This window comes from Nycticebus coucang, chromosome 5 (genome assembly GCF_027406575.1).
Source record: "Nycticebus coucang isolate mNycCou1 chromosome 5, mNycCou1.pri, whole genome shotgun sequence".
In the NCBI taxonomy this organism is placed as follows: Eukaryota; Metazoa; Chordata; class Mammalia; order Primates; family Lorisidae; genus Nycticebus; species Nycticebus coucang.
The window spans coordinates 38,439,826-38,457,992 of record NC_069784.1 but is presented as its reverse complement, the minus strand read 5'-3'; the positions used below and the strand labels follow the sequence as shown (position 1 = coordinate 38,457,992).

General features: G+C 40.9%; 1 protein-coding gene and 1 non-coding gene across 2 annotated transcripts in view; both read right to left on the bottom strand.

Annotated features, from left to right (window-relative positions):
- Nucleotides 1-17,648, bottom strand: part of EEIG2 (EEIG family member 2) — a 77,943-nt gene extending 60,295 nt beyond the window's left edge. Inside the window, exon 1 of the mRNA XM_053591938.1 lies at nucleotides 17,284-17,648. Coding sequence (XP_053447913.1) covers nucleotides 17,284-17,423 — 140 coding nt within the window. The 5' untranslated portion in view covers nucleotides 17,424-17,648. The remainder of the gene's footprint in view (nucleotides 1-17,283) is intronic.
- Nucleotides 10,812-10,918, bottom strand: LOC128586888 (U6 spliceosomal RNA). The gene has a single exon (XR_008380346.1). It is a non-coding gene; the product is annotated as a U6 spliceosomal RNA (small nuclear RNA).
- Nucleotides 17,649-18,167: the final 519 nt, after the last annotated feature.

Genomic DNA, 18,167 nt, shown 5'->3' with positions numbered 1-18,167 from the left:
TCAGAGCTTTAATTTATCTTTTGAAGCCAGGTGTGTTTCTTGCAGACAGCAAATGGATGGCTTGTGTTTTTTAATCCAGTCAGCCAATCTATGTCTCTTCAGTGGGGAATTCAAGCCATTAACATTTATGGAGATAATTGATAAGTGTGGTAGTATTCTATTTGTCTTATTTGGTGAGAGTCCATTGCTTAGTTTTATCTTTTGCATCAGTGTGGAGGTTAGGTTCTGTCCTTTGATCTCTGAGTTCTTACTTTGCTGCCGATCCATTGTGGTGGTCAATGTGCAGAACAGGTTGAAGTATTTCCTGTAGAGCTGGTCTTGTTGTGGCGAATTTCCTCAATGTTTGTATATCCGTAAATGATTTGATTTCTCCGTCAATTTTAAAGCTTAGCTTAGCAGGGTACAGAATTCTGGGCTGAAAATTGTTCTGTTTAAGTAGATTAAAGGTAGATGACCATTGTCTTCTTGCTTGGAAAGTTTCATTAGAGAAGTCTGCGGTCAATCTGGTGGATTTGCCCCTGTAGGTCAACTGGCGCTTACTCCTGGCAGGTTGCAGAATCTTTTCTTTTGTCTTGACTTTGGACAGGTTCATCACAATGTGTCTGGGAGAAGCTCGGTTAGAGTTGAGGCGACCTGGGGTCCGATATCCCTCTGAAAGCAGTGTGTCAGAATCTTTGGTGATGTTTGGGAAATTTTCTTTTATAATATTCTCTAGTATGGCTTCCATTCCTCTGGGGCATTCTTCTTCCCCTTCTGGAATTCCTATAACTCGTATGTTGGAACGCTTCATAAAGTCCCATAAATCTGACAGGGAACGTTCTGCTTTCTCTCTCTTCTTTTCTGCCTCTTTTACTATCTGAGTTATCTCAAAAACTTTGTCTTCTACCTCTGAAATTCTTTCTTCTGCATGGTCTAACCTGTTGCTGATACTTTCCATTGCATCTTTAAGTTCCCTGATTGACTGCTTCATTTCCTTCAGCTCTGCTATATCCTTTTTATATTCTTCATATCGTTCATCTCTGATTTGATTCTGTTTTTGGATTTCCTTTTGGTTATTTTCCACTTTATTGGCAGTTTCCTTCATTGTTTCCATCATTTCTTTCATTGTTTTCAACATGTGTATTCTAAATTCCCTTTCTGTCATTCCTAACATTTCTGTATAGGTGGAATCCTCTGCAGTAGCTACCTCATGGTCCCTTGGCGGGGTTGTTCTGGACTGGTTCTTCATGTTGCCTGGAGTTTTCTGCTGATTCTTCCTCATGAGTGATTTCTTTTATCTGTTTCCTTGCCCTAATTTTCCTTTCATTTCCTCTTGCTCTTTAAGTTCTTGTGCCTGTGGACTAAGGGTTACAGGACCAGAAGGGTGAGAAGGTTGAGGAGCAAAAAAGGGATGAAAGAAAGGAGGACCGAGTGATAAGAAAAAAAAGAAAGATAGAGAAAGGAGAGGGGATGGGGATAAGGAATATTGACAAAAAGAAGAGAGGCACAGAAAGAGGGAGACAGGGCAATATAGGTGTACAGTAGGGTACTTTGACACAACCTTAAAAACCCCCACCTTCTGGGGGTGCCCAGTTGGGTGGTTCCCTTGAGGTCAGCAGCTCTTTGCTAACCTGATCAGACACAGTACCCCACCTCCACCAAGTAGAGAGGAAAGACAACAATGCTATAAATCAAACCAAAACAAGCAAACAGAAAACTTTACGGGGATAAAATTGGGTGAAAAACCAAATGATAGCATTAGAAAAACTAGCAAAAATGAAGCTGTAGTTATTAAAAAAGGCAGCAATGGGAAATTATAATTAAACTAGAAAAATTGAGAAAGAAAAAGGGATCTGTATGGAAAAGATTGAAATTAAAAAACAAAAGAACATCAACAACGTCAAAATAAACAAACAAAAAAAAACAACCAAACAAGAAAAAAAGAAAAAAATACACAACCAAAAACAAAGCAGTTTGTATATGTTATTGAATATTGTCTGGGCAACACATGGTCTTCTGGGGTATGAGATGTTAGTTACAGTTCTGATACGACTAGAGGCTGCTGATTTCTCAAACCCCAGCAGGTAGACACCCTAAATCTCTCTTCAGCCCACTTAAAAGGCACTTTGAACTTGTAAACTTGCTGAGCAGAAGCTTTCCCAGCTTTCTCGCTGGAATCACTGCTGAAGTGGCTATCCACTTACCCAGTGTGCCAAAACCGGTCTCACTCTGCCCCTGAGGGTTAGGGCTGCAAGGTGGCTCAGACCCCACCCTTAGGCTACTTGGTTGCTGGGTTACCAGCTCCCACCCGTTTCTAGCTCTGTGACCCTGAGGGCGGAGCTTGCCGGGGCAGATCACTGACAATGGTTCCGTGTGACCCACCGCCAAACACTATCAGCTCCGTCTGGCTCAGCGGCTCAGACTGGGGCCCTAGACAACGGCCAAAGTTCTCCGCACTCCCGCTCAGGCCTTCTCCAAGGCAGTTCAACTCAGTGCCAAGTCCAAGGACATCAAAACAGTTCACAGGTAAGGCCTTTCTGGTTTGCAGTCTCGCTGCTACTGAACTTACAGTTGCGGGCGGGTTTAGACGGATTGAACACACGCGACCACTTGCCGGTTTTCCACTGTTTTAGTCCTCCTCTTGGGGTCCAGAAGTCTCTCGCTGACTCCCTGTATCCTCATAGGAGTGATGATAGGCAGTTCCCACCAGCCAGAGATGCCTGGAGTCCTATCTCCCCAGACTCACAGTGCCCAGATGCAAGGAAGCTGTTACTCGGCTGCCATCTTGCTCCGCCTCCAGCAGTTAGACTTTCAATCATCAGTTTGTTTTCTGAGTATTTGCACGCTTATTTTCTCTTACACTATTCCTTTGCCCCAACTTGTAACCATGTTCAGGCCCCTATCCTAAAAATAAACATAGAATAAAATTGCCGTTTGTTCATATTTTCTTTTTTTTTTTTTGCAGTTTTGGCCAGGCTCTGGCTTGACCCGCCACCCCTGGTATATGGGGCTGACGCCCTACTCCTTGAGCCACAGGCACCACCTCATATTTTCTCCTTTACCTAATTCTACACTTTTCTCTTTCTCTTAATTAACAAACCTCCCCCAAAGAAGGCCCACTCTATGCTTTTGCTATGCACCACCTGCTTGCCTGAACATGTGAACATAAGGTGTGAGCAAGGTCTGTGACAATTTGTGGTGGGTGGCTGAGAGAGAGCTGAGGTCTGAAAGTGTTCTTCCCCTCCTGGTTGACGTCACTGTGAAGTACCTGTCTTGTAATCGTCCTGTCTTCACCCCAACACCTGCAATCACACGGGCTATTTTAATGCCACACAAGTAAAGTAACACCCTAGACTCAGAGTTCTTTGCCCCACACCATTCTTTGTACCATTTCTCCAACACCCACACCCTTGCCAACTTTCTTTCTTTTTCTTTCTTTTTTGAGACAGAGTCTTACTATGTAGCCCTCGGTCGAGTGCTGTGGCGTCACAGCTCACAGCAACCTCTAACTCTTGGGCTTAAGCTATTCTGTTGCCTCAGCCTCCCAAGTAGCTGGGACTACAGGCGCCCACCACAACGCCCGGCTACTTGCAACTTTCTAGTCTGCTCAACTGAAATAATCTCAAGCGTTACTATGCCACTCTCTATGAACGCACCCCTACCTGCCACCCCAACTCTGTCACGGTGCCGTTCCTTCCATACAGACGTCCCTTTGATATCACTGAGGCCTTCATCGTCAACCCTTCTATATTTTCTTTATTTATCTCTCCCGTCTGCTTTTTCCCTTTATGCAATCTAGATCCCATAACTGCTTCCTTAAATTCCTTCTCACCAACGCTCTCAATTCCCCTGCCTCCTTGGCATTTCTGCATACCTAAACATTTCTAAACCTGAATCCATCCTCCTGTACATTTCCTCCCATACCTAACCTATGAGCACTGCTGGAGCAAACTTCAAGAACACATATTACTATAACTGAAACTCGTGTTTTCAAATCTCAGTTGAGCCTTTTAGACTTGCCTTTGGTTGACTTCTCCCATTCCTGGTGAAAGCTTTTCTGATCTTTTATTATTCTCATGTCTCTTCCTCCACCTTCCTTGGTTGCTACTGAGAAAGCTAAGCTCATCTAATGAGAATTCTTTACAATTCCAGGTCTACACCAACCTGCTAACTTGGTATAAGTCATTCCCTGCTTCTGACCATTCCCTGTACACTGCCGTATGTGGCAGCATGGCAGCCGTAAGATACCACTATGCTCACAATACCCTCAACATGCTATGCTGTCTCCTGCCACTGGGTACAGTACTGTTCCTTCTATCATTATTTCTCCTCCAGCTAGACTTTTTAAAAACCTTGCTATGGAGTTCCCTTCCCGGACACTTCTGTGACCACCATTTACACTCTCAGCTAAACCCTTCCTCCATTCTACTTTTCCTGCATTTATTTTCATTACTGCAAACTTTATACTGGGTGGTAATTTTTCATGAAGGTAATTAAAAGAACAAATTTGGTACAAAATGGTAAAAACAAGAATGATAAGAATTTAATGAGAGGTGAAATCGTAGTGGGATGGTGAAGAAAGTTTTCACTCGTTCAACAAATAACCAACATTTATTAAGGACACAGTATGTAGAGTAAGTTGGAGAGAAGTTGTGGGTGGATTGCAAGTCCGGAACAAGTGTGGGTTTAAAACTTAGGAGACATTTGATCCAGGTCTTAAAGAATGGTTGCAATTCGTGTGGACTGAAAGAGTGAAGAAAAGGTGGGAAGAGGAGAGTGTAGGCAGGAGGCAGCAACCCAGGCACGGCTGGCTAACGCGCGTCTAAGTAACCGGTCCTAGCTACAATGAAAACTTTAGGAAAAGTTTAGCAGAAGATAAAACTGAAAGCTTAAGCATAGAATTTTGGGAGTTAGAAACAGCCTTAGGAATCTTCTAGGCCACCCGTCCTCCTACTGAAGAATAATATTCTTGACAAATGGACCAGGTCATTCAACCGCTGGTATTGATAAGAGCCGATTCACCAGTCTTCTAAATGTTATAAGTTATTTGTTCTAATATTATATTGAATAGAGACATCTTTAACATCTCCCCATTGGTCCTAGTTCTCCCCTCTAATGTACCTAGCATAAGTCTATTTATTCCCTCTTTATAAAACAGTCTTTCAACTATCTTTCCTTAATTGATGTGTGACCTTGAACAAATTATTTTCTAAAGACTGCTGTACTCATGTCTAAAAAAGAAGCGTGGCAGAGGCTAATTGTCCCCTGTTCTCCCTTCCTTTTATCATCACTAATTTTTTTGCTAGGCACATGGACATTCAGCAAAGACTACATTTCTCAACCTTCCTTGCAGGTGGATGTGGCTTTGTGCTTAAATTCTGGTCAATGGATTGTGAGCAGAAGGGACCTCCTCTTCCCCTTTCCCAAAAGCTGCAATTCGGACGTGAGGTGAGCCAAGTTAGTCCCTGTGGATGAGAATAATACCTTGAGAGCAACAAGATAAAAAGTGTCCAGGCCCTTGACAACTTGATAGGGCAGAGTACCACACCAGAGTGGACTTTACATAAGAGAGGAATAACCTTATATCTTGCTTAAACCACTTGTTACTTTAAAAAATATTCGTGTTATCGCACCTGATGTATATTCTAACCCCAAAGGAGGTAAGAATGGTTTTCTACTTCTATTAAAGTAGTTTTATAAGAATTCAATAAAACTAGGCATTAAAACACATGCAAGTTCATTTTTTAGTATTTTAAGACCATTTTCTCTTTCTTTCTTGCTCCCTCTCTCTGTTGTTTAGAGAGACAGGTCTTGCTCTATTGCCTTGGCTGGTCTTGAACTCCTGGCCTCAAGTGATCCCTCTCCTGGGCCTCCCAAAGTGCTGGGATTACAGGTGTGAGCCACCATGCCAGCTCCCATCATCTCCTGAGACCAATCCCAGTCTCCTGTTATTAACATAATTCAAGATTCCTCAGAATCCTAATACCTTCCCTGGATCTCTATTTGATAATTTCCAACACCCCAAACAGAACATAATTCTTTATAAGCTATGTTCATAGGACAGCACACATTTCCCCATATTTTCTTGTATATCAACACTACATATTTAATTTGGTGGTCTCTGTGTATTTGTTAAATAGACAAAGCAAAGCTATAACAGATCCTTCTCCAAGTATCTGCATTCTTTCACTTAATATTTATAAAATGCCCACTTTGCAAGGCTTAGTGATACAATAACTATCAACTTACTGGTATAAAATGGCATTGACAGTAGTTTTCCAAGATATGACTATCCTGTAATGTGGCTAAATTTTGTAGACTTAGTACCAGAAAGCCACACCTTGAGACGAAAAAAGTACATGCATGAGCTTCTTATCTTTCCTGTATAATTGCCTTGGGCAAATCTGAAGAGGCCAGGTCTAGTAAACTGTTTAATGGTATCACATGTTGCAACTAGTTTTCTAAGGCTGGGCACACATACTAAAAAAAAAATTCATACTACATATATTTTTCTAAAACACAAATATGAGAACGTCTACAACATAAAGCCTGAAAGACAGCAGAGTCTGGTGATGAACAGTGACCCTCAGTGCCGGAGGGCCTCCCGGATCTGCTGCGTGTAAGCCGAGTAACTTTCAGCATCTCTTTGCGCTTCTGTTTTCTCAGGTATAAAATAATAGGGGTAATGATAACAGTAACAGTAATGATAGCACCTTCCTCATAGAATTATTTTGAGGATTAAATGTAATGGTTTAGAAAAGTTCCTGGTGCATTGGGAAAGTATTTGAGTAAATGCTACCTATTATTACAGCTATTATAATAACGTGAATTGATGATCCCATTTCTAGTCAAGGTATCCGGAATTATGTTTTACTTCTCAAATTTTTTATTTATCTATATTAAGGTATCGTTGACAAATATATTTACAGTGTACAACGTAATGTTTCCATAGACATACACACCGTGAAATGGTTAAACCAAGCTAATTAACATATCCATCAATTCACATACTTTTTTTTTTTTTTTTTTGAAATAGAGACATGGTATCACTATGTTGCCCAGGCTGGAACTGAATCTCTGGGCTCATGGGATCCTCCAGCCTCAGCCTCATGAGTAGCTGGGACTCCGGGCTCATGCCACCATACTACATGCTTATTTTTTGTTGTTAGAGAAGGATCTATTCTCAGCAATTTTCACATATACAATATTAGTAAATATTGGCCAGTCTGTACAACAGAGCTCCTAAGCTGACTCCCTCTCTAACTGAAACTGTGTACCCTCTGACCATCTCCCCACCTTCATTGTCTGTTTCTATAAATTTACCTTTTTAATACTCCACATATAAGTGAGATCATACAGGATTTTTCTTTCTGTGTCCAGCTTATTGCACTTAGCATAATGTCCTTCAGGTTACCCATGTTGTTGCAAATGACAGCACTTCCTTCTTTTCTGAGGCTGAACAGTGTCCACTGCATGTACTACATTTTCTTTATCCATTCATCTATTTATAGACACTTTGGCCGTTTCACTGTCTTGGCTATTTTGAGAATAATACTGCAAAGAACATGAGGGTACAGATAACTCTTTGACATCCTGATTTCAATTTTTCAGGATATATACCCAGAAGTGGGATTGTTGGAGCCAGGGTATAAAGAATTATGTGTCATATGGTCAAACAGCATTTCTAATGCTGGTCACTTTTAATATTTGCTACTTATTATTGATTTTTCATCCTAAAGACCAATTTGATGCACTGAAGGACAAGTTGGTGATATAAATCAAAAGCCCTAAAAATCCGCATGCCCAATAACTTAACAATTTCATTTCTACTCATTAATCCTAAATAAATAAGAATGGATGTGCACCAAAATTTAGCTATAAGGAAGCTGATTGTAGTTTACTTATAAAAGTATTAGTAAAAAAAAAAAAAGAAGAAAGACTTTCAAAAGTGGCTTGGTTCAATAAATCATAAAAATTCATACAACACAATAATATGCATCTATTAAAAATAATTTTATAACTGAATACTTAGTGATTATGGGAAGATAATATTAAGTAAAAATAAGTGTTACATACAGTATGATTTCACTTTGATTTAAAAAGATATGTGATAATTGTGTGGGGGAGGTTGGATGTATATGTACCTGTATGGATCAATAAAGGCTTCTAGTATACACCAAAATATTTTTAACAGTGGTTATTTCTGGGCAGTTTGTTTGTGGGCAATTTTTTTTTATGAGACAAGATCTTGTGCAGACTTTACAACTTTTCTATTTACCTGGATGGAGCTGAAGCACTTTCTTCTTAGTAAAGTAGCACAGAATAGAAAAGCAAGTATCCAGTGTACTCTACACTAATATGAAACCAATAGATGAACAACTACACACCTACATGAGAGAAAAATACAATTGAATTCAAATGAGGGGAGAGGGAAAGAGGAAAAAAGGAAAAGGAAAGAGGGAAAAAAGAAAGGGGAGGATGACTGGTAAGCTCTCACCTAAGGTGCTGGACGTGAGGGTTCTACAGCACACCCTCTGGGTGAAGGGCTCAACTACAACTTGAACTTCATCTAAGAAACACAAACAATGTGACCTCATCATTTGTTACTCTCATATTAATCTGAGATTAAAAAAAAAACAGATAAATATTTAGGCATAATAGTATATAGTAACTGGGATTAGCTTACAATAATTTGGGAGGAGAAGGTAGGTCAAGGTATAAATGAAACAAGACTGGCCATATGTTCATAATCATCGAAACTGGGTGGATGAACGTGTGGGTTTATTATACTACTCTCTCTACTTTTGTGTATGTTTAAAAATTTCTATCATAAGAATTTGTTTTAATGGGAAAAAAAAAAAAAAGACAAGATCTTGCTCTGTTGCCTAGCCTGGAGTACGATGGCATGATCAGAGCTCACTGCAGCTGCAAACTCCTGGGCTGAAGAGATCTTCCTGTCTCAGCCTCCCAAGCAGCCAGGACTACAGGTGCATGCTACTATTCCTGGCTAATTTCTTCATTTTCTTTTACAGAGATGGGGCCTTGCTATGTTGGCCAGACTGGTCTGGAACTCCTGGCCTCAAAGGATCCTCTGGCTCAGCCTTCAAAAGTGCTGGGATTCTACGCATAAGGCACTGTGCCTGGCTAAATTTTTGTTCATTCCTTTTTGCCCTTTCTAAGTTTCTAAGAAACTTACTTTCTAAGTTTTCCACATGAATCTGTTATTTCACAATAAGAAAAAGATAAAAAGAAGTACGCAATGTTCAGTGGACAAAAATCTTGAAAACATGATGATGTACCGTGGCCTCTCCCCAAAAAAGAAATCCTTTCAGTTTACTTCCAAAGAAAAGATCCAATACACAGCTGTGCTCATTCACTTCCTGGACACTCCCTGAATTCACATGTGTTTTCATCACAGGCTCATGTGGAACCTATAAAATTATTTAGCTAGCAGGACAAATAAGGATGAACAAAATAAGGCAAACTGAGTAAGTACTAAAGTACTTAAATTTTAAATTAAGTACTAAAGTACTTAAATTTTATTTAAGTAGACCACAATTAAACTTGTTCTAATGGTCTTAATACACATAACCTTAGAAGTGATTTAAATACTTTTTCAAATCTCTGAAAAGATTTAAATAGTTTATCTTTTTGAAAGGTCCTCAGAAATGCAGTAATCGGCTGCATAAGGGTGATTTGGTCAATGAGTGATTGACTAACGGGTGGTGGTTGGAGCAACAGGCTATAGGAGGGGTGAGGAGCTTGTGGCCTTAGTGCAACCTTCTAACTAAATCCAAATTCTACAGGGCAGATCCTTTTATTTTTATTAACACATTTTTGTTCAGCATTTTTGTTTTACTTTCAAAATGAACATATTTAAAATACCAAAGAATAAGTTTTAGCAAAATAATACTCCCAGATTAATGTGCATAATTAGAATGTTAGTAAACCATCAGGGCTGCTACTCTCAAGATTTAGTTCTAACTTCCCCCTCCTAATTGGTGCTACTACTGCACAAGGCTGGATGGCAAGAGTCTACAGGAGTTGAGTACACTAGTCTTTTTATCAACTTTTAACAACGGTGCACTGTGTTTCTGTGAAGTGAAATCTGTGAACACGTCCACGGTATTTTTTAATTCTGTCTACTTAACAGTCCATCATGTCAAAGAAGACCAAGAGAATGCTAAAAGAAGAAAATAAGATTTTTTTTTGTAATGAGGACTGGGAACTGCAATATTATTTTGTTTCTGTGAAAGATAAGATGATTTTCTTGCTTTAAGATACTGCAATACCAACATCAAAGAAATTCAATGTTTATGAGCATTTTAACATTCATAAGGATCACAGATACTTTAGAGGGAGGGGCATGAAAGGCTGGATTGAAGAAATTCAAAGATGAAAAGCAAAAGCAAAGATAATTATTTCTGGAAATCATGCCACTAAAGCAACTTATAAAGTAGCACACGTACTTAGGGAAAAAGGGAAGCCATTCAGTGTGTAGAAATTGTAGAAAGAATATAAGGTCAAAGTCGTAGGATGCTTAGAACCCACATAATGGTTCAAAGGACAAACAACTGCCTCCTTCAAGGAGAACCATAACTCATCAGCAGCATGAATTAGGCTTCACCCTAACAGTACTTCATGCAATACTTCAAAAGGAAAGTATGTATTATTCAATCGCTTTGAATGAATCAGTACTAGATTGAATCTAGTATTTATTATTCAATCACTTTGATGAATCAATACTATGAATCAAAATGATACTTTTGACTCTATGAAGGTTTTATATTTCCTTCTGGTCTTTTTTTTTTTTTATTGTTGGGGATTCATTGAAAAATATGGAACGCTTCACGAATTTGTGTGTCATCCTTGCACAGGGGTCATGCTAATCTTCTCTGTATCGTTCCAATTTTAGTATATGTGCTGCCGAAGCGAGGACTTCCTTCTGGTCTTAATAGAAGATTTTCTTTGCTATGAAGAGTCACTCACTTTGGGCTCTCTTATAAACAGAACATTGGAATAGATTATCTTCAACAACTTAAAAGACAAATATCATGAAGTTGGACTCAATTTGTTAAATTTAGTGAGTGTATGTACAGACAGTGCACCTTCCATGGCAGGAAAACATGAAGGGTTTGCACAGATTTAAAAAGTATTAACAGATCCAGATGCTTTCATTTCTTTTCATTGTATCTTGCATCAGCAAAATCTCTGTGCTAAAGCTACTATTTTAAGAGACACTGCAACAAATTGTAAGTATTGCTAATTATATTCATGCAAATGCAACACTGTGGATTGTCAGTTTTATAACACTAAAGTTGAATGATGAGGAATTCAGAGTGCATTTGACATACCATTCTAAAGTGCACTGACTATCACAGGGACAGGTGTTAGCCAAAATTTTATCTCTGTGAGAACAGATAGTTAAATTTTATGAAGAACAGAATTAGCAATGTGAATTATCGAGAGACGATTTCTGTAGGATTACAGCTTTTCTTTTCTTTTCTTTTTTTTTTGGACAGAGTCTCACTATGTCACCCTCAGTAGAGTGCTGTGATGTCACAGCTCACAGCAACCTCAAACTCTTGGGCTTAAGTGATTCTCTTACCTCAGCCTCCCAAGTAGCTGGGACTACAGGCACCTGCCACAATGCCCGGCTATTTTCTTGTTGCAGTTGTCATTGCTGTTTAGCAGGCCTGGGCCGGGCTTTAACCCACCAGGTTTGGTGCATATGGCTGGCATGGTAACCACTGTGCTATGGGTGCCAAGCCGGTTTACAGCATTTTTGTGTAATAATGTCAAATCAAAATGATCTGAACATTTCTTTTTTTTTTGTAGAGACAGAGTCTCACTTCATGGCCCTTGGTAGAGTGCCGTGGCCTCACACAGCCCATAGCAACCTCCAACTCCTGGGCTTAAGGTGATTCTCTTGCCTCAGCCTTCCGAGCAGCTGGGACTACAGGCACCTGCCACAAAGCCCGGCTATTTTTTGGTTGCAGTTTGGCCGGGGCTGGGTTTGAACCCGCCACCCTCGGTATATGGGGCCAGCGCCCCATCGATTCAGCCATAGGCGCCGCCCGATCTGAACATTTCTTTACAAAGTAAAACTAGGTCTATATATGATATGTGGCAAAAAAAAAAAAAAAAAGAAAAAAAAATACAAGAATTTCGAATAAAGCTATCTTTTTCCAAAAAGCTTTCTTTTTTCAAAACACTTCTTCTTCAAAAGGAAATCTCAGATGAACATTTTCTCCAGCTAACAAAGGTCACTGGTGAGCAGGATGATACATGTGAATCATATGAAGACCATGCAGCTGTCATAGACCTATTAATTGGAAAATACCACGAAAGGTTCAGTGATTTTGAGAATCATGACATTACACTCAAATTAGCATTTCACCAAGCCACCTAAAGAACTACAGATGGACTAGATGGAGCTCTCAGTAGATGACATTTTAAAATCATCGATGCTAAGAAAAAAATCCAATTAAAATGCAATAGAATACCCCCACCTTTGGCAAAATGCCTGAAAATGCTTTCTTGCTTTCTAACCACTTATTGCTGCAAATGTACATTCTTGCACCTAACCCAAATCAAGACACTCTTAAGGTCACAAATGATTGATACCCATCAAGAGGATCAACTGAAACTGCAGACCTCCATGATGCAACCAAATATTCAAATGTTTTCTAACAAAAAGCAGACACAATGAAGTTATTAAAAGGTTAGTTAACTTTAAAATTAATAGTTTTCATTTTTTGAAATCATTAAGTACATAATAGTCATATTTTTACAAAATACTGTACATTTTTAAGTATATCTAATGGAAGTTTCTTAAATGCGACCTTTTTTGATTACAGTTAAATTAACACAGCCTTTCCAACAAGAAAAGGTTCCCCAACGCTGGGCTATCCTATACTGTATAGCTTAGGCGTATATTAGGCCGTGCCATCTAGGTTTGTGTCAGTACACTCTGTGATGTTCCCGCAGTGACAGAATCATCCAGTGAAGCATTTCTTAGAACATATCCCCATCCTTAAGTGATGCATGACTGCGTTTTATTAGATAATTTGGCTTCAGTTGAGTAGACTACTAACACTGCACAACGTACTTTCTGAATTTGTGATTAAACATGGTCTGTGAAATCTGACCATTTACTCTATAGTCTTTGTATTTTTCCTAAGGTCTTTACTGAACAAAACTTCTCAAGAAAAACTGAATCCTTCTAAAATTAATTTTCACTAATAATCTTTAAAAGCGCAAAACAGTATAAAGAATTTTTAAATGAGAAGTTCAGTATGCAAGCTTGCTTGGCTCCAATAGACTGGAATCTAAGAAATCCATAGACCGCAGTCTTCAACTGCTTATCAGGCTCACTGTCGCCTTAGGCTAAGCCCTCAACTCCTCATATCTTCTACTAACATATCCAAAAGTCCCCTCAAACAAAATGAAACAAAGAATTATTTTTACTTTCTTACTCCTGTTATGGCATCAAAGTATCTGCTACAACATTATCATTTAGCAGTTACATGAGAAACTTCAGAATTCAGGTTCTCATTTGCTCCTGCCTGGGTTACACTAACAGCCTTCTACTCTGTCTCCCCATCTTTGATCCAAATAGCAGCAGCCTAGGGAGGCGCCTGTGGCTCAAGGAGTAGGGCGCCAGCCCCAGATGCTGGAGGTGGTGGGTTCAAACCCAGCCCCAGCCAAAAAAAAAAAAACAAAAAACAAATAGCAGCAGCCTGCCAGCCTGCTGAAATACCACTTTAATCATATTACAACTCAACTCAAGAATCTTTGATTGAATTTTGGGTAGTGGAAAGCAAATTCTTTATAACAGCATCCAAAGCTTCTTTCTAATGTTACCTTCTGCTTCTGTTCAATGTGAATTCTTTGGAATCAGGCTGATATACCTATTAATGACTTGTTCAAGCTATCCTCCTACCTTCACTTTCTTGTCAACACAAACTCATCCTCCCAGTACACTCAACTAAAATGCTTCAGTAACCATTAAAGCTGTAAATAAATTCTTTTCCTCTGGAATGTCAACAATACTCAATAGACTGTCTAATCCACTGATTGGGCACTGTCTCCTACTGTCAAGCAATTGTGTATCTATGATCTAATTTCATTCAGTAGAAGAATTCCCTTGTGGACCCTTACATTTGTACTTCTTACAGCTCCAGACAAATTGGTAGAAATCTGGTAAATGCTCAATTAATATTTTATGAACAATGAATGATTTGCTTGTTAGTTTTGGTACCAAGCCATATATACATATTTGGCCACAAACATGTATATGAATTTCTATGTATCTCTACAGTTTTTTTTCTAACAAAATACAATATGACTATTATTTTAGATAGGTTCATGCACTGAGGGTCTCCAAGACCACACCCAGGTTTGATTCATTAGGAGAACTCATAGGACTCAGCATGTAATAATACTAGTGGCTAAGAGTTATTATAGCAAAAGGATACAAAACAGAATCAGCACACAATTTCTCCAGCATTAAATTGTGACAACATGTGCTGTCTATCAGGGAAGCTCATTAGAAACTCAATGCCCAAGGCTTTTACTAGGTCTGGTCATGTAGGCACCCTCTGCCCAGCATGGACCAAAATCCCTGGCTTTCAGATGATGTTTAGCATAAACCATAGTTTGCACAGTCTAGGCACAGTGAGCTATTTTTACCATTTACGTAAAATTTTACGTCATGCATGGGACCATTTATCATTCGAGTTCCTATACATCAGCTAAGGGCCAACCTTGTAAACAGGACTTTCTGAGAACAGTAGTTGGGGGCCTGGTACATTAACTCTTAATTCATTTGATATTTTTATGGAAGAAATGTTACCGTGTTAACTATCTTATTTATAAGGTTCACATAAAGTGACCAGAAAAAATTAAAATCTAGCATTTAACTAGAGATACACTGCCTAGATTGGTGCCTATTTAAAAGTTATGTAATTTTGAAGTAATTAATTTCTTTGGGTATTTCTAATTCTTTTTCTTTCCTTGTAAAATGAGGTATCTTTCTCAAACCAACGCTTTTGTGGTTGTCAGAAGAAAGGAATTAAGTACAATATCTAAGCAAAGGGGCCTTCTTGGACAAGTTCCCTGCCTCTTGGTGTCAAAATACTTTTTGATGTTTTAGGTACATCACAATAGCCCGATATGTCAGCAGCTGTTCCTGTTTTACAGATAGAAGTTTGAGAGGCTAAGTAACCCGTCCAGGTTTATGGCAGTGGAACTGGGTATTTATGCTTAGACGCAATTCATTCCAAATCTTTGCTTTTAGCTCTACACCAACTATTTCTACCTAACTCCAAAGGCACAGGCTCCTTGTTATGAATCATTTCTCTTAAATTATGTGGCTTTTTTGGTTTGACAATACAGACCACTATTCTTTACTTTATTTACCTTGATTAAAGTCAGATTTTAGTTGAAAGAGAGAGGAAAGTTTAAAGCAGGGTATTCGATTTTTTTTTTACTTACAAGTCTTGCAGAGCACAAATCAAGTTGTACCCCATGCTAGCTAAAACCATTAGGAAGCTCCTGCTCAGAAACTCTCTGTACAGCACACAACTTTTTCCTTTATTTGGCACCACCCTGTCTGAAGTCAGAAAGACCTGTATCAGACAGAATCTTGGCATTGCACTTACCATCTGTGGGGACCTTGGGAAAATTAGTTATGCTTTCTGAACCTTGTTTATTTGCCCATAAAATGGGGGCCCTTACCTCATAGACTTGCTGTGAAAATTCAAAAGATAAGAAGTTTAAAAGGCCCATCCATCACATGTTTGCTGTATGAATAACTGCCTGCAAAGAGGGAATAATTGATTTATGAGAAGCTCAATCAATATTCCAAGGAGAAAGCAGGTAGCAGACAAGCACCCTGACCACCAGGTGTCACTACTGGCTCAGGAGCGCCAGTCTAACTGCCCCACCTCGGGTGTGTCCCTGCAACAAACCAGTCTAGGCCTGGGGTTAAGACTGTCACCTGCACATACAGGACATTCACAAGTAGGCTTAGCCTTTTCAACTACTTAAGAGCTAGTTCAATATATTTTGCACCATTCTAGGTCACAGTGTTCTCTTATAAGTGTGTAAAACAATTATGTAGTAGGATTAATTAGCTAAATATCCACAGACATGTTATCACAGTTTACTCTTGAAAGCTATCCCCAGCAGACTACTATTTAATTTTGAAAATCAAGAGTGTTTCATATATTCTTTGGTTTAGCCAAGTAGACATTTTCCGGCTTCCACCGGCTCCAACTTTACCACAACGGACAATATTCTGGTCCCAATTCCGCAAGCTACTGACATTATTTCCTTTACATTATTAATGGGATGAGAGTTAAAAAGAAAGCAGAATATTTTTAGGGCAAATACAGGATATAATGGCAAAACAAACACAACTGTTAACTCTTCTCCTTGATCTCAGGAATTCAAAAGTTCATTTAAAAAATTCTTTTTTTGTCATTCTTTAAAAAAAATTCTTTTCTATTGTATTTTCTTGAAAAGAAACACCTTAATCTGTCAACCTGCGAATAGCCTGAAATTACTCAAGGAGCACTGCCACGCTGGCTTCATTCTGTAACCTGCTAATGCCCAGTCCAAGGAGTTCCCAGGGCATTACTTCAAAACCAGGGCAGGGCCTGGGCTCCCTTTCTGGTTCTAAGTCCTTCATGCAGAGACCCACTAGTGGCCGCTTCAACACAGGTAATTCACTGAGTATTAGCGAGTAACTCAACATGCAGCTCTATGATGAGGCATGAGTTGCAGTCTCCTCTGCCAGGAACACTTGACTCAAGTCAAGCCTGCCCAGGCCTTCCCTAGGCTAAGGGAATGGGCGTCCAAGTCCCGGATACCGACAAGGGAGGAGTTATACTAAGCACTGGTCTCTGTTCAGCATGGGCACTCTTGGAACTCAGGCAATTTCGGTTATTCTTGTTTTTGTTTTAACAGCTCAAATTCCACTTATTTCACAAATATGAAAATGTTTTAAGAGAAACCAGAACCATCATCGCCCTTTGGCGTTCGCTCCCATTTCTAGAGAATTTAGGAGAAGACAGCAGATACGAGGCACCATCTGGAGTTAGGAGCGCCAAGAGCCAAGGCCAGCCGAGATGAACCCATTTGCGAAGCACTGTGCAGATCAATAAACTCCCAATTGATCTCGGATCGGTCCCTAGAGAAAGGCGAGCCCACTTGGCTGGCCGCCGCGCTGGAGCAAACCGCCGATGCTGCCACAGCCAGGCGGGGCTGCCCGGCCCGGCGGCGCGCAGGGCGAGTTACCTGGAGGACTCGGCCGTGAAGCTGCCGCCGTCCAGCAGCCGCATCTTGCAGAAGATGACTCCATTGACGAAGGGCACCGAGGAGAGCTCCTCGAGCTCGAAGTCCACCTTAAACTTAAACTTCTTCTTCTTCATCATCATGAGGGCCAGGCGCCTGCGAGCGGAGCGCGCCGGCGGGCGCCGCAGCCTCAGCTGGGCCGAGCCCCGGATCCGCCCAGCCCCATGGCCGGGGCCGGCGCGCGGGGGAGCGGCCGGGGGGCGCCGCGGGCCAGCCGGGGCCGGGGCCGCGGCCGCCGCCTCTCGCGGCAGCTCCGGCCGGAGCTCGGCGGCGGCTGCGGCGCGGACCCCGGCCGCCCGCGGGGAGCGGTTGTGCTGCAGCTCGCCCGGGGGGTGGGCGCCCTGCCGGGGTACAGCTCGCCGCCGCTGCCGCCGCCCGTCTGAGAGCCGGAGAGACCAAGCTCGGTGAACCGCCGCGGCCGCCTCCGCTCCTCGAGGCTCCGGGCGCCCCCTGTGGCCGCGGCCGGCAGCGCACCGCGGGGCGGAAGCGGGAGGGGGCGGGGAAACCGGCGGCGGGCGGGCGCTTCGCGGAGGAGGCTAACTGGCGAAGGCAGTCGGCACGTCACGCCTCTCCGGGGATAAAAAAAGACAAACCCAACCAAAAAAAGCTTCCTTCCACACTCTACAGCTTCCTCTCTGCCTCTCTGTTCGCTCTTTGCACCTCCTTCTTCCTCCCCCTCCCCCTCTAGTGATTTCTGTCCTTTGGGTTTGAGAGTCAAGGGTTAACAGGGGCAGTCAAAATCTACATTGACCTTGTTTTGGTCAAATTGAAATCGTAAAACTAAGATTTCCTTTAAGTACTCTGAATTCGCGAGCCTACAAATGTAA